This window comes from Phocoena sinus, chromosome 20, assembly GCF_008692025.1.
Source record: "Phocoena sinus isolate mPhoSin1 chromosome 20, mPhoSin1.pri, whole genome shotgun sequence".
Classification (NCBI taxonomy): Eukaryota; Metazoa; Chordata; class Mammalia; order Artiodactyla; family Phocoenidae; genus Phocoena; species Phocoena sinus.
In genome coordinates this window covers 53,194,116-53,210,190 of record NC_045782.1, presented here as the reverse complement: position 1 = coordinate 53,210,190, position 16,075 = coordinate 53,194,116, and the positions used below count along the sequence as shown (strand labels likewise).

The 16,075-nt window shown below is 53.3% G+C and overlaps 1 protein-coding gene across 4 annotated transcripts in view; it reads right to left on the bottom strand.

Annotated features, from left to right (window-relative positions):
* Positions 1 to 16,075, bottom strand: part of SDK2 (sidekick cell adhesion molecule 2) — a 264,644-nt gene that overhangs the window by 93,405 nt on the left and 155,164 nt on the right. For all 4 annotated transcript variants that reach the window (XM_032617354.1, XM_032617353.1, XM_032617351.1 and 1 more), the window contains one exon: positions 3,047 to 3,194. In XM_032617354.1, the coding sequence (XP_032473245.1) occupies positions 3,047 to 3,194 (148 nt within the window). The remainder of the gene's footprint in view (positions 1 to 3,046; positions 3,195 to 16,075) is intronic.

Genomic DNA, 16,075 nt, shown 5'->3' with positions numbered 1-16,075 from the left:
CTGCAGAGAACTGAAGATCTTGGGAAGACAGGGGTCACCCTTCCCAGCCCCGCTTGCACCCAGGTGGGCAGTTGGCTGAGCTAGTGGGATACGGAGGATGTGCGCCGCTTCTGGGCTTGGACCAGCGGGGCCGCTGGGAGCCCAGTGTGGATGAGGGTGGAGCTCCCACCAGCTTGGCTGTGGAAGAGGGTGCCCCTCCCATCCCTCGCCCTGGGTGGGACTTTCAGTTGGCAGGAAACAAACTTCTCTGGCGCTAAGCCCCTGGGATTTGGGGGTCTGTCTGTGATGCAGCTAGCATGGCCTTGACTGGAACTAGAGGAAAGCACTGTGTCCGGGACCCCGGGGCCTGGGTTCGAGTTCCCAGTTCAGAGTGAACAGGAGGCAGAGAGCCGGGGAAGGGCCAGTGGCCTTTTGAAAACCTGCTGTCCCTCTGTCCTCAGCAGGAGGCTAAAGGAAGGTCCTTGGGCTAGCAGCCTTCTGCAGGATGACCTTCCCCTTGAGAGATGGTTCCAGAACAACCCTGCCCCTCACCTCCAAAGTGCACAGAGCTATTTGTGGCTGTCAGGAGGGCTTCCGGCCTACTGCCCCCAGAGGCACCCGCATTGAAGGAAGCTGCTGGAATTCTTGCAGGGCGTGGACATCAGGGCTCTACTCTCAGGCAGGGGCTTGGTGATACATTTTAGCCACACTCCTCTGGTTTCAATTTCCTAGGTCTTTCCCGCTGCTTTGATGGGCCCAGCTCCCTCCCACCTCCCATCTCCCACTCCTATGAAGTGTGCCCTTTTTTCTCAGCTCCACGGGGGCCCAACTCATCATTTAATTAAGAATAAAATAAATCACCCTAGAAGCTGCCCCAAGCCCCCAGCGTGTGTCTTTGATGGGAATCTTGTCTCCTTTTTAACAATGAGTATCAAGGAACGGGCCAGGGGTTACTAATCTCCACTTCTGCCCTGGGAGGGAGAGCGGTCCTCTGTAGATAGCACACACCTTCAACATCCTGAGCACCCCACTGACTGACAGCGCTCATCAGATGCGCATCTCCAGCAAACAGACACCAGAGAATTGGTTTCCAGGGACCTTTCCTCTGGGTTATGAATATTAATCTGCTGTAATTGCTGAGATGGAATCCCCACAGTGTTCTCTCGTGCGTTCGGTACGACTGGAGGAGGTGGGGAGTGGGGAGGCGTGACCGGGAAGGTGCGCGTGTGTGTATACCCAGTCATCACCTGCTCTGTAGCGGCACCTTCGCCAGGTGACTCTGTAGTCCTCTCACTCAAGAGCAGAATCAATTTCCTGGCTTCTTGAGCTGAGTTCTACCATGTGACTTGCTTTGACCAATGGGATATTAGCAGAAGCTTGTGTTTTGCTTCTTCTGGGACTGCCGGGAGGAGATGCTAGGGGCCACTGGCTAGAGGCTGGGACACGTGGGACAGAATTGAGTCACCCAGGCATTCTCATCAGCCAGCCCCAGCCAAGTGAGAGAGCCAGGCCAAGCTCACCAATCTGCCGGTTCACATGACAAATACAGGCTTATTGCATCAGGCCACTGGGACCACTTGTTACGTAGCACTATCGGGTCTGTCGGTAACAGATACATTCTAGACGCTGGCTCTCAATTGAGGCTGCATGCTGGAATCACGGGGAAGCTTTTAAAAATCCCAAGGCCTCGGTACACCCTGTTTCAATGAAATAAGAATGTGTGAAGGGTAGAATCTGAAAATGATTATATTTTAAATGGTCCCAGATCATCTCAGAGGGCAGCCACGTTGAGAATCACCGGGACCAATTCTCCAAAAGTACAATCACTTTATCCTTTTTAGCTCCCATGTCTTTGTACCTGTTCTCATATAATTTCCACATAAGGCAGAATTAAGGACCTGACTCTGGAGTTGGCAAGCCTGGAACCAGCTGCGTGAGATTTAGCAAAGCAGTTAAACTCTGGGGGCCTTCACTTTACCGTCTATAAAATGGGGGTAAAATCAGCCACTTCGTAAGGTTGTTGTGAGGGTCATTCATTCAACAAATATTTCTTGAGGTGGACCTGGGGATGGAAAAGGGAACGAGACAGAGCATCTCTCCCTGGGAGGTGCGTGTCTGTCCTGGAGGAGAGGGTGTTGGGGGGTGTGCTTAGCCCAGGCCTGAGAACACAGCAGGCACTCCATAAATGACAGCCACTGTCGTTGCCAGGATATCATCATATTATTAAGATCACGCTTCTCTCACTGGACCTCATGTTCCCCAGAGGAAAGAACTGTCCGTCTCGGCTTCTGCTTCCTACAGAGACCAGAATGGGCTCCACCCACAATGGATCTGTGGCCCGAGTGGACGAGGACCAGGGTGGTCTTTCTTCTCTTCTGGGAGTAGAGTGTAGGGGAGAGTGCGGCTCCTAAAGAGGACAGCCTGGGCTGGCTCTCCCAGGGGGCTCAGGAGGGCCGCTGCGTCCCGTGCTTTGCCCCTCGCCCTCTGTGGAGGCGCTGCCTCTGTCACTCTGCCCACAAGCCAGGCTGCCACAACCCCCTTCCGGGCTGCACAGAGGGGCCCTTGTGAGCGCTGAAAGGACCGTGTGTTCCTCATCCCGCCTCTCCTGGCCTCACCTCCTCCCTGGAGCCAAAACACACACAGCCGTGCACACCGGTGGACACCCAGCCACACACGCACCGCGGAGACACCCTGCCGGGGAGGTGCCAGCGCCCTCCCATGTGCCCTGATCCCTGGGCCTGTAACCACGGTGACAGAGCCTCTGTCTGTGCCAGTTCGGGTTTTTTAAGCGCTCTTAGAGGCAGAATTATTCTCCAGCCGAGAGTGGAGCCAATGCCTGGGATTCCCCGGGGAGGCCACGGAGCTGTCATGGTTCCAAGACTCCTCCCGCACTTTCCCAGAAAGGTCCCTGGAAACCAGACTTCCCTCATCGGGTACGTCCCCCATCTGGCTCCCTCCCAGTGCAGGGAGGGCCCTCCGTCCTCAGCATCTGGGGGCGCTACGTGGCCCCGCATATCCTCTCCCGGGGCCAGCCCCCCCCACCCCCCACCAAGGGCAGGACGCTCACATGCGGCTGCTGGGCGGGATCTTGCGGCCGTCCCGGAACCAGGTCACCTGCGGCCGTGGGAAGCTGGCGATGCGTGGGGCGCGGATGACGGCCGCTTCTCCGTGGGAGACGCTCTGGTGCTTCTGACTCTCCTCAAAGCTCCCCATGTCTGCGGGAGGGAAGGGCACATGGAGGGGTCAGGGGCCGGAGGCCGGCAGCCGAGACTGCCCGGCTCCCGGGCTGGGAGTGGTGGCAGCGGAAGGAAGTTGTGGGGCAGACAGGATGCTCGTGGAGCACGGCCACCATGCTCGGGCTACCTCACGGGGCCCCATCACCCCATCCGTCACTACGACGAGCTCTGCTTTGTACTTCTGGGGTTTGTATCCATTTATATCCGTATGTCCCTGAAGCAATGGATTCATCCAACAACCACGAGACACGCGTCATTATTTCAAACAGTTTACAACGGAAGAACTTCTGAAACAGGCTCGTTGACTTGTTCAAAGGCACGTGGCTGGAACAGGGCGGAGGCAGGATTTGAGCTCGGACCTCAGAGTCTGGAGGCAGGCAGAGCTGTCCCTCCTTCCCTGCCCTGTAGTGCGGCAGGGGTTTAGGTGTGGGGTGAAGGGCACATCTGGGGAGCAGTTTCCCGTGCCCTTGGGTGCAGTGTGTGAGGCTGCATGGATGCTGCACACAAACACCACGTTGCTCCTTTAAAAGAATGCCTACCCCCTTGGCAGATAAAGAGGGGACTGTTGGTCCAGCTCCGGTGTTCCGTCAGCCTGGAGGGGAGCAGTGGAAATGCAGGTGGGAAAGTTCTGGTTGCCCACCTGCCTGCTGAGAGCTGGATGGGCTCTGACTCTAAGAGCAGAGGCTTGGAGATGGGTGGAGTGTGGGATGGGGTGTTTGTGTTGATGACCACAACAGCACAAATGAATGCTTTAAAATGAATGCACATCCTTGCTACCCAAAGGGTGGTCCGTGGGCCAGCACATGGGCACCACCTGGGTGCCTGCTACAAAGGGAGAGCCTCAGGCCCGCCCAGCCCCCCAGACCTGCTGAATTAGAACCTGCCTTTTAACAAGACTCCCAGTCAACCGTGTCCACATCCAAGTGTAAGAAGTACTGTTTGCCCTCAAACTTGGCTGTGTGTCACTGAGTTAACATGTCAAGAGTTAAAAGCACCTAATGCTGGGGTTTCATCCCCAAACTTCTGATGTCCCTGGTACGGGGTGTGGGCTTCCCATCAGAATCCCACGTGCAGTAAGGTTCAGACCACCGAAAACTGGCTGTGAGTCCCCGTTGCCCACCTGTTCCCTCCTGGATCAAGGGGGCCGCGTGCTAAGCCACACGGGTCTCCTGCTTCTTTGATTTGTTTCTTAACCCCTCCAAGACCACTGCTCTTCCTCGTCTCCTTCAGCCAGGAGTCCCCAACCTGACTGCCCCTTAGAACCCCCTTTAATATTCTCAGAGGTAAGAGCCTTTTGGGGTGGCTGGGGTCCAGACATCGGTGTTTCTAGAGCCGTTCAGGGTGTTCCAACAAGAGCCAAGGCCGAGAAGTACCGCTGGGCTGAAGCCAGTGGTTCTCACACTTTGGTGGGTCTCAGAATCCCTAGGGAACACGGTAAGCCCAGAAATTTGCTCCCACCCTTCCCTCGTCCCCTAGGGCACGGAAAGGCCCTGCTTCAACGTGCCTGGGTCTCTGAGTCCTTGACTCACCTTCCCGAGGATTCTGCTGCACACCGAAGTTCTAGGACCACCGGCCTACACTCTCGTTTTCCAAAGCCCTGGGCTTGAATCTCTTCTTGGCCACATTCCCCCTTGGGGGCCTTGCCTAATCTGATGGTTTTGGCCACAGTCTCTCTGCAAAGGCTCTCACATCTGCCCTGGCTCCTCCCTGAGCTCCAACACTCAACACCCAACTTGCCACAGGAAATGCTGGGTACTTCTTACCTCCCTGCCAAGCCTCCCTTCTTGCTTTCACAGCTCTGCTAATAGCTGCCCCACCTGTACCTGCCCAGATCACCTGGGCTCAGATCCTTGGAGCCTTTCGTGGTGCTTCCTTTCCCACACTACGGCCCCTCTGTTCTCCCAGGCCCCACCCACGTGCTCGCCCCATCACTTGGCTGCACGGACTCCGCCCCTACATCATCGCCTACACTGGATCCCGCCTCCCCCACCTCCCACACCGCTCCTGATTAATTTTTGTTGCTTGCTCAGATCCTCTGGTATCTCCTCATCGCCCCAGGAAAGTCTACATTCCCTTGCCTGGATTCAAGGTCTCTCCCTAATTTGACCCCAACCAACCTTTCTTGTCCTATCGCCCACACCACGTCCTGCGTCCCCCGCCACAATGAATTACTTACACCCCGCTTCTCCCCTTGGGGCCTCTCTTCGTGTGAGGGACCCTGCCTGGAACGCCACCAGAGCAAGCCATGATTCACCAGGGCACCACGATTCAATAGCATCCCCGGAGGATCTAGTCAAGTAAGTGTCTCAAGAAATGAAACCTGACGACATTGGCAACCTTGTCCTAACTGGGCAAGCAGTAAATGTAACGGTGGTGGCTTTGGAGTCACTGAGACCTGAATTCAAATTCCACTTCTGTTACTTATAAGGCACGACCTTGGGCAAAATTTTGACCTCGCTGAGCTTTCACTTCCTCTTCTGTAAATTGGAGTTAAGAAGAGTATGTCCCTGGGCTTCCCTGGTGGTGCAGTCGTTAAGAATCTGCCTGCCATTGCAGGGGACACAGGTTCGATCCCTGGTCTGGGAAGAATCCACATGCCACGGAGCAAATAAGCCCGTGCACCACAACTACTGAAGCGTGTGAGCCTAGAGCCCGTGCTCCACAACAAGAGAGGCCACCGCAATGAAAAGCCCGCGCACCACAACCAAGAGTAGCCCCTGCTCGCCACAACTAGAGAGAGTCCGTGCGCAGCAACGAAGACCCAACACGGCCTAAATAAATAAAATTTATTAAAAAAAAAAAGAATGGTCTACATTAAAAAAAATGATACAAATGAACTTATATACAAACAGAAATAGACCCACAGACATAGAAAACAAACTTATAGTTACCAAAGAGGAAAGGGGGGAGAGATAAATTAGGGATTTGGGATTAATTTATACACACTATATATAAAATATATATAAAAATTAATTTAATTTAATTATATATTAATAACATATATTAATCATTAATATATATTAATTTAATTAATTATATTTAATAATTAATAGTTAATAAATTTAATTAATATATATTAATTTATACACACTATATATAAAATAGATAAACAACAAGGACCTACTGTATAACACAGGGAACTATACTTAATGTTTTGTAATAACCTATAAGGGAAAAGAATCTGAAAAATAATATATATATATATGTATGTATAACTGAATCACTTTGCTGCACACCTGAAACTAACACAACATTGTAAATCAACTATACTTCAATAAAAAAAAAAAACGATGGCTACCTTACTATTTATCTCCCATTCAACATGATCTCCTGCCACTGAGAGGTGGGGGCTAAGACCCCTCCCCCTTGAGTCTGGGGGTTTTGTGACTATGCTTGTAGAATATGCTGGAAGTGATGCTATGTGACTTTCAAGGCTAGGTCATCAGAAGGATGTGGCTTCCACCTGGCTCTCCAGACACTGCTGCTTGGAATCCAGCTGCCATATTGTAAGGAAGCTCAATCTAGCTCACACAGACAAAGGAACAGCTCTTGTGCAGAGGAACTGAGGTTCCAGAGGATGGCCTGCATCAACACTGGACATGTGAGCCCTCAGATAATTTCAGCCCCCAGCCTTGGGGTCTTCTAGTTGAGACCTCAGTCATCAAAGAGCAGAGACCAGCTGTTCCCACCGTGCTTGGTCCAGACTCACAGAATCTGTGAGCATGATAAATGACTGTGGCGCACCATGACGTTTGGGGGGAATTTGTTATGTAGCCATAGAAACAGGAAGAGTATAGTCAAGTGCTAAAAACTGTGTCTAATATTTATAGTATTAAAATACTGGAATCCTATACATTTTTCACAGTTTAAACATCAACCTCTTCAACAAAGATTATCGCATGCCACCCAGATAGTCACTGACCCTAAGTCAGGTTTCCTTCTAGGTGGACTTCACACAGATTGTCTCATTTCATCACATAATGACACGACAAAGCTCAACTTTCCTAAATACACATTTTTAAACTGTTTACTAATTTCTGTTACTTGGCTCTGTCTATAAAAAAATTGCATCAATAAATCACATTGATTTCAGCTCTTACAATAATTTTATCTATTTAAAAAACTTTTCACAGAGCTCTGAAGATATATTTGAACAATTTAAAGCAATTTCATGGTAATCGTGTTTTTCCTCCTCTCTCGGGTTTTATTAGCTCCATTTCGTCAGTGAGGAAATTAAAGCTCATGGAGATAGAGTGGCTTATCCAACGTGTGCAGTTAGGGCTGGGCCGGCCAGCGTTCAAACCCGGCTCTCCCTTTGCATTTCCTCCTCTCTCCCTTTGCATTTCCTCCTCGCCTCTTCCATGACTCATCCCCTGCGTTAAAATTCTTCATGCACATTCTTTATCTCTTTCTACTACATTGAAAGCTTCAAAAGAGGCAGTTCTATTCAATTACATTCATGAGCAAATCCTTATGACATCAGGCCCCCTCCTCTGCACACAGTAGGTTCTCTCTAAACTCACCCAATGCCGTCATGCAATGACTCTTTATTGAGTCCCTACTATGGGTCAGGCAGGCTCTGCAGAAGGTGCTGAAGAAAGACCCGGTCCCTGTCCTTGTGGAGCTTATGGTCTGGTTAGGGGAACAGGCATAAGAAAACCAACCCAACGAAATTCAGGGACATATTGTGACAAGTGTTAGGAAGAAGGAACAGGTTTTTTTTTTTTTTTTTTTTTTTTTGCGGTACGGGGGCCTCTTACTATTGTGGCCTCTCTTATTGCGGAGCACAGGCTCCAGACGCGCAGGCTCAGCGGCCGTGGCTCACGGGCCCAGCCGCTCCGCGGCATGTGGGATCTTCCCGGACCGGGGCACGAACCCGCGTCCCCTGCATCGGCAGGCGGACTCTCAACCACTGGGCCACCAGGGAAGCCCCCAGGGTTTTTTTTTTTTTTTTTAATGAGAGGCGACATGAAGGGAACCTACTTTAGACTGGGAGGTGGGGGTGAGGCTTTTTTTAAGCAGAGACATAAATAAAGGGTAGGTGTTAGCCATGTGTGTGTGTGTGTGTTGGGGGTGGGGTGGGCGTGGTAATAGTCCAGAGGAAAGAGAGTATGCGAAGGCTAGGAGGTAGGAGAGAAGTGCTAGTTTGAGGCAATTTAAAAATGCCAATAGGGCGGGTGGTGGGTTTGTTCAGTGGACGGATGAATGAAGAGATGGCTGGATAGATGGGTAATTGGATGAGGGCAGGGATGGATGGATGGATGAATGGATGGAGAGAAGGAGGCACGGATGGATGGAGGAAATGCAGGATGGAGGGATGGATGCTTGTGTGTATGTATATATGGCAGGATGGATAGATGAAGGAAGGGCACAGCTGGCCTTGTCCAAGTTTTTCAGTTGATGCTCTCATTCACGCTTCCATCCCACAATCTCCCCTCCCTATGGCTCTTAGGCCCCCAGAACCCTCCCAACTCTCTCTACTCCACTTTGCCAAATGGGCCTCCTAGGTCAGGGAGCCCCTTGCCTCTGCTCAGGGGGCCCAGCGCACAGGCGCATATGTCCTGAACACCAGCTGCAAGGGTGGTGCTGAGAAGAAGTCTGCTCAGCCAGCCAGCGCAGGAGAAAGGCTAGAGGGAAGTGCACACTGATGGGGCTGGAGATCCAGGACCTCCTAGGAAAACTCACTCCCACTGAGGTGGAAACAGGTAAGGGTTTATCTATTATACTTCCTCTCCAACATACATGCTTGTTAATATACCACGTTGTTCCTTGCAGCGCTGATCCAACTTTTCCTAAAAATTCCCCCAAAAGCAAAGAAGTATGGGCCTGGGGCACAGCTGGACGTGACCTAAAATTATTCCTGATGTTTTTGTTATATCGTAAAAGGTCTTGTAAATTATGCACTCCACTTCAGGATATATTTATTGCTTTTATTTATTTTTAAAACATTTTTTATCATGAAATATGTCATGCATAAAAAAGAGCAAATATAATTATATGAATAGTTCAAAGAAGCAGAACAGAATGCACACTCAGGTACCCACCACCAGTTTAAGGAATAGCACATGAACAAACCTCGTCCCTCTCCCCCACGGCGTTCCTCCCATACCCCCTCCCTCGCCAGAGGTAACCGCCATCTTGGATGCTGTGTCAATCATGTCATTGCTTTTTGTTTTCTTTCAAGTTTCACAACACGCAGATGGATCCTTAAACAATTTTTTTTTTTTTTTTTGCAGTACACAGGCCTCTCACCGCTGTGGCCTCTCCCGTTGCAGAGCACAGGCTCCGGACGCGCAGGCTCAGCGGCCATGGCTCACGGGCCCAGCCGCTCCGCGGCATGTGGGATCTTCCCGGACCGGGGCACGAACCCGTGTCCCCTGCATCGGCAGGCGGACTCTCAACCACTGCGCCACCAGGGAAGCCCAACAATTTATTTTTAATTTAGCCTGTTTCTAAGCCCTTTGGGTTATTCTGTACGTCACCTACTGTGATTTGCTTTCTTTTGTGCAACATGTTTTCTGGGACCTCCATCTCCGTCCTTGTACTTGGTCTAGTCATTTTCATGGCTGCTTGGACGTCCACGTATCAAGATAGCACAGCGCTGCTGCAGGCTGGCTTTGTTATCAGTGTTTTCCTGTCCTGCGAAGAACAGTCACATGTGGATCTTCTAGCACATGTGGCTGAGAGAATCTCTAGAGGATGCACCGAAGGTGGAACTGCTGGGCTGTAGGTTGTGCAAATGTTAATCTTATGAGGGAATGCCAAGCTGTTTTCCTGATATGCACCAATTGGCTAATTCACACACCCACCAGCAGTGGTGGGACTTTGTATCAACACCGTCTCTTGCTGGACTCTGGTTTTGCAGTGGGACGGTACCTCACTGCGGTCGTGTTTGTTTCTTATGAAGATGCTGTTCCTCCCTCCGACCAGTTGCATCATGTCTCTGACTCTAACCGTCCATGACTTCCACTGCATCCTGAGTGAGACTGAAACGCCCAATCGCATCTTAGAATGTCACCACCTGTCCCCAGTGCCTCACCTCCCCCGCCACATCTCCTTCCACATCTCCATTCTACATTTAATAGACACACTCAGGTTGAGGATTAAGAAAAATGGGCCCATTGGTGGCACTCTGGACATGAACTCCAGCCCCTGTGACAATGGGTCTGATGCCCTCAGCTCTCATTTTGTACAGGTGGCTGCCAAGCTGCCCAGTAGAACGGGGGGCAGGCCGGGCTCCCCAGTGGAGCAGGGGCTCTTGGCCCTCTGATGTGTGGGTGGGCTTATTGCTGGGGCTGGGGGTTCCAAGTCTGAGCCATCCGCCCACCTGGTGAGGGCTGGGATGGGGTCAGGGATGTTGCTCAGGCGAGGAGGACAAAGAGGTGCCCACAGGATCCGGATGCCGACTCCGGAAGGCGTGCCCAACCCTCTCAGCCATTCGGTCCACATGTCAGAAATGTATGGCGACTTCATAACAACAGAGACTCGAGGTGGGGTCAGGAAGGGAGCTGGGGAGGTGGGTGGGTATTTTACTGACTTCCCTTAATTGCTATAATTAAAAACATGTAAAGAGGGGACTTCCCTGGTGCCGCAGTGGTTAAGAATCCGCCTGCCAATGCAGGGGACACGGGTTCGAGCCCTGGTCTGGGAAGATCACACATGCCGCGGAGTAACTAGGCCCGTGCGCCACAACTACTGAGCCCGCGTGCCGCAACTACTGAAGCCCACGCGCCTGGAGCCCGTGCTCCGCAACGAGAAGCCACCGCAATGAGAAGCCTGCGCACCACGACGAAGAGTAGCCCCCGCTCGCCGCAACTAGAGAAAGCCCACGCGCAGCAACGAAGACCCGACACAGCCAGAAATAACATAAATAAATAAATTTATTAAAATAAAAAAACACGTAAATAATCTTTTTGTAGTGACTTCGCTATTATCATTAGTGGTTAGCACAGCTGCCTTATTAATTTCTCATTAGAACCCAATTCACAGCCCCTCTTTGGGAAGGGGGATGAGAGCCAGGGGTGGGGCCTGCCTGGCCCGGCCTGATCCAGTCTCTGTGGAACTGGCTGCTTGAAACCCCAGGACAAAACCCTCCCACCCTGGGAAGCAGAAACAGCCAAGGAGGGAAGATGAGGGGTTTGGAGAAGCAGCCGTACCCCATCCATCCTCAGAACAGTGAGCATCTGTGTGTCTGTGTAAAAGAAACAGACGGAGGGACAGACAGATGCAGAAGGTCTGCAGGGCACAAATCTGGGAGAGGCCCAGGACTGGGATGGGTGAGGAAGGTGAAAGATTTAAGGAGGTACCCACTGTCAGGGTCCTGCAGGTGCACGGTGAGTCCCACGAGAGGGAGTGCCTCCTTACATTCTGCATCCTCCTTGCCTCACCCTAGCCCCAGCCCTGGAGAGCAGAGGTGGCGGCTAGGACCATACCTCCGAAGGTAGGATGAGAGAGGTTGTGAATGTTTACTCCAGGACGCCTTCCCTGGTTGGCCGGCAGAGAGAAGACGTGTACACTCTACCACCCCGAGCGTTCCCCGGGCTGGGCGCCAGTTATGATGGTTCGTGCGCACTGACTGATTACTTACTGTGACCACCGGGCCAGGTAGGTACTAATATTAACATTCCTTTTTACACCCGAGGAGGCAAAAGCACACAGAAGTTAAGTAATTTGCCCAAGGTCACACAGCTAGGGAGAGGCGAGGCGGATGTGAACTCAGGGCCCGTGGCTCCACTCTACAGCTGCTGGTGGCAAGGCAGGAGAAAGGAGATGGTAGACATCCTGGCTGTGGGAACTTGGGTTGTCCTCTGACCTTTCTTTTAAGAGCCCCTATCTTTTTTGGGGGGGCAGCACCACGAGGCACGTGGGATCTTAGTTCCCATACCAGGGATAGAACCTGCACCCCCTGCAGCGAAGCACAGAGCCTTAACCACTGGACCGCCAGGGAAGTCCCTCCTCTGACCTTTCTGAGCCTCAACTTCCGCATCTCGAGATGTGGCTCCCAGACATGCCTTCCAACCTCTGCGGCCTGTCCTAGGGACCCACGGAGGAAAGCGTGCACGTCTGCACAATTTCGCCGGCGGGCAGAGTGCAGTGGAGGCTCCGCTGCGTCTCCCTAGCATCTCCTTAGGGACGCGGGTGTCCACCTTGGACCTGTGATTGTGACTGTTCTGAAGGCTCTTGGGCTCGTGCACATCTTTTCAGGGACACAGAAGCCGTGCTTCCTTCTCTATCTGCACCCTGGCCCCCTACTGCCCAGGTGTCCGGAGCCCTAAGCTAGTCACCGACTAGACTCGGGCCAGAATCCACGGCTTCTCCCTCGCGTCCTCCCAAGGGTCGTGCCCTGGCACACAAAGAACCCGGAAGCTAGCTGTAAGCATTTTTCATCTGCTCATCCCTGCTGAGAGCAGAGAAAAGAGGTGACGGGTCAAGGCCACCTGGTGGCGTGAGATGGCCTTCAGCCTAGGTGGGGGCCGCATCTACTCACAGGGTTGTTTGGACACGAATTCTTACAGTCCGGGGGTGTCCCTCTGATTCTCTTTGACCCCTGGCCCCAGCAGCAACTGGCCTCCCCGCAGCTGGACCCCATTTTGATGTCTCTCTTCTCGCCCTCAGGCAGCAGTGTGGGGAGGTGTGGGCGCAGGTCATGGCTTCGGCTTCTGCCTCTGGTGCTTCCTAACTGTGACTCTGGCTAGCCCCCTCAGCCACACCGAGCCTCAGTTTTCTCATCTGTAAATGGGGATGGGGGCTTCCACTCTGCAGGCAGGGATGAGGTGGGGATGGGGGAAGGGGAGCGAGTTTCCCTTCTCTCCCACTGTGGCCACCAGGGCTGGGCGAAACCTCCATCTGTTAAGATGTGTGCTTTTCTCAGCTGTCAGACAGAAGTTTCTAAGGCTCCCCTAACTCTTTTGCTTTAGGGCCCAAAGGGCTGCACAGGGCGCTCTCTGCTTGATGGCGCTCTGGAGGACACAGCTTCAGGCTTGCAAAGCGGCCCGGGGCAGATGAGGCTGGGGTCTCGGCGCCGGCCCCTGGGTACCAGCTCAGGGAGCTGCACCTGGTGGTCAGGAAGGGCTGAACCTGGGTCTCCCCACACCGCCACTTTGGCCCCTTCGAGGTGCCCTGTGCTCTCTGCCAGGGGCCCGTAACCACATCTGCACAGCTCCGCAGCAGCAACACCACGTAGCCTGGTGGCCACACGGTGACAACCATGGTTGTAACTGTCCAGAAGGTGCCTGGAGCCCAGGGTGACAGGTAGCTCTGAGCAGCAGGGCAGGGATGCCCCTGTGAGAGGTGGTGGAGGGGAAGGGGCCGGGCTGGCCGATGGCCCAGGGGACAGTGGCAGCTCCCTGCTCTGCACATGGCCAGGACAACTTTTGCTGGAAGCCATTCCATGCTGTGGCCTGTTTCTTCCTTCTTTAAAATGATAATATAGGATATTCATTGTAGCATTTACTCTCACTGAATCGAAGTGTGTTATCTGTAGGCATTGGCTAGGTGCATTGGTGGATACGGGCTCAAGGAAGGGCAAAGCCTAGGGGGAGGGAGTACTAGATGCACATTACAGATGAGGAACCTGAGCTGGGTGAGGCTCAGAGAGGGTCAGTCACTTCCCTGGGGTCACACAGTGACTGAGGGCAGAGTTAGGATTCGAATGTGGTCCGTCCAACACGAAAGCCTAACCTCGTCATCAACCGTGCTGCCAGTCATGGTGATGGGCACCCCACAGCCTGCCAACACTGACTGGATCTCAGCACTGCAGAGTCCCAGGCTCCCTCATGGGTTTGGGCCAGGCCCCCTGCATGTCACCGCTACCTGGGGTCATTCCGGCCAGCATCACCTGGAGTGGTCCAGGACCCTCAGGACCCAGAGAGCCCATAGTGTGTGTGTGTACATGGTGGGGGGGACCCCCACCTCGAGGGTCTGTGACTGGGCAGACAGTTAGGGTGTTGGCTAGCTCGAGTCTCTGCCATCTGCTTTTCACCCCCAGGTCGGTCTGAGCCCTTCTCTGCCACGTGCAGGGAATACCAGGGACACCTGAGTCCTTCACAAAGGCCTCTGCTCTCCATCAGTGCACAGGCTCTCTTGCTCTGCACATGGGCCTGCTCACAACCCATCCCTCTGCTTGGGGGCAGGAGGGTACCTTTGGGTCCGGGGACAGGATCCATACACATGTAGGCCCGGTTTCAAGGGAGCAGCCTCATGTGAAAAGGAAGATGCCTGTGGTGGGAGAGGGGTCAGGGGGCTGAGTCCTGGGTCCTGGATCCCTACCACAGCCAAGGAAAGAAACATCTCGGCCACACAGACACTGCTTCCCTCCCTTTCTCTTTCTGATCGGCGGAGCCAGCCCAGGGGAGATTCATGTCATCTCTGCGGCTTTCAACTCCAGAAAGTTCTATTGTCTCCTGTGAGCGAAGGCTTTGGAACAGACACTCGCCTGCTTCCCCCGACAGCCTGGACTGACTGGTGTCCTGGAAGGTATTTTCAGCTGTACACACACACACGTTCTCACGTGCACACAGGTGAACAAGGACGCCGACCAATCCAGACACACACATTTGCACAAACACATGCCTGAACCCACACCCACCCTGGAGTGCACACAGACGCACACATGAGCAGTCTCTCTGCAGGCTGACCCACGGCTACCCCTGCACTGCTGGACTCTGGGCACCGGCTAAACGAAGCTCCGTGGGAGCCCTCCAGCTGGCTGCCAGCGGCCCTGATCCATCATTTTAATTCGGGGCTTTTCCACTCCTCTGAGTAAGCTGAGTTGCCTTTAGTGCTGATTTATGGGACAATCAGTCCTCCACTTCTGATTGCGGCTGTTTTCCATAATTATTATAAACACTCTTTGCCCTCACTTGAGGTTTTCTTCTCGATTTCTCTCCCTCACTTCTCTCCAAGTAGCAAGCTCTCTCTTGTGCTAAATCTGAGTCAAGCCCCAGTGGGCCCCAGATGAGAGGGTGTCCTTTTTTTTTAAAAAAAGCTTCAGGGCTCGTTAAGGCGTTCCACACTCCCGTGGCCCACGGTGCAACCTTGGACCTCTGCCCCTAAAAATCCCAGAATGAAACAGCCCATAATGAGGCTCATTTCTGCTCATTTCTAAGGCAGCTATCTTAGAATGTGGGGCAGGTCTGGGAAGGGGATACTGAGTCACAGGGGGAGGGGGTGGATTGGTGCGCTGGTCCCTGAGATGCCCTTGCGTTCTTCTGAGGCTTCCCTCTTGTCCTCCATCTGAGGGAGCCCTTTGGGGCTTGGTGGCAGTGGAGGAAGTCTGTTACCCCAAAGGCTCGGTGAGGGTCTATTACCTTACCCTCTGCTTGCCTGGTCCTTTCAGGAACCCTGACTCATCAGGTCCCCTCTCCCTCTTAGAGCTATGGTACCCACACCAGCCATCTCCCAACGCCTCCTGAGACCGTGGAGACCCCCAAGCTGTTACTGCTCCAGGGCTGAGCAAGCTGGAGGATGGAAAAGTTAAGGTCATGGGGGGCCCTGGGGAATCTGCTAAGAAGAGCCCGGGAAGTCTGCCATTACGAAGATCCCCCAAGTTGGCGGCCAAACCCGGAGGAGTCCCTTGAAGCAGGTGACAGGGCCTCCTTTTCAAAGCAGAAGCAGCTGGTCCCATCTAGAGAGTGCTGAACTCACAGCCAGCAGATGTGTGTCACGTGTCAGCGGTGTGGCCTTGAGAGCTCTTGCCACCTCTCTGGGCCTTGGTTCCCAGATGGCGGGAAGGGCCACCATCAGCACCCAGTGAGCGTGGAAAGCCACAGCCGGGACTTGGCTCTGCCCAGCGTGTGGCCGATGGGTGACGACTCTGCAGATCCTCTCCCGCTTCACGCCCTCCCCCCACCCGCCCCAAG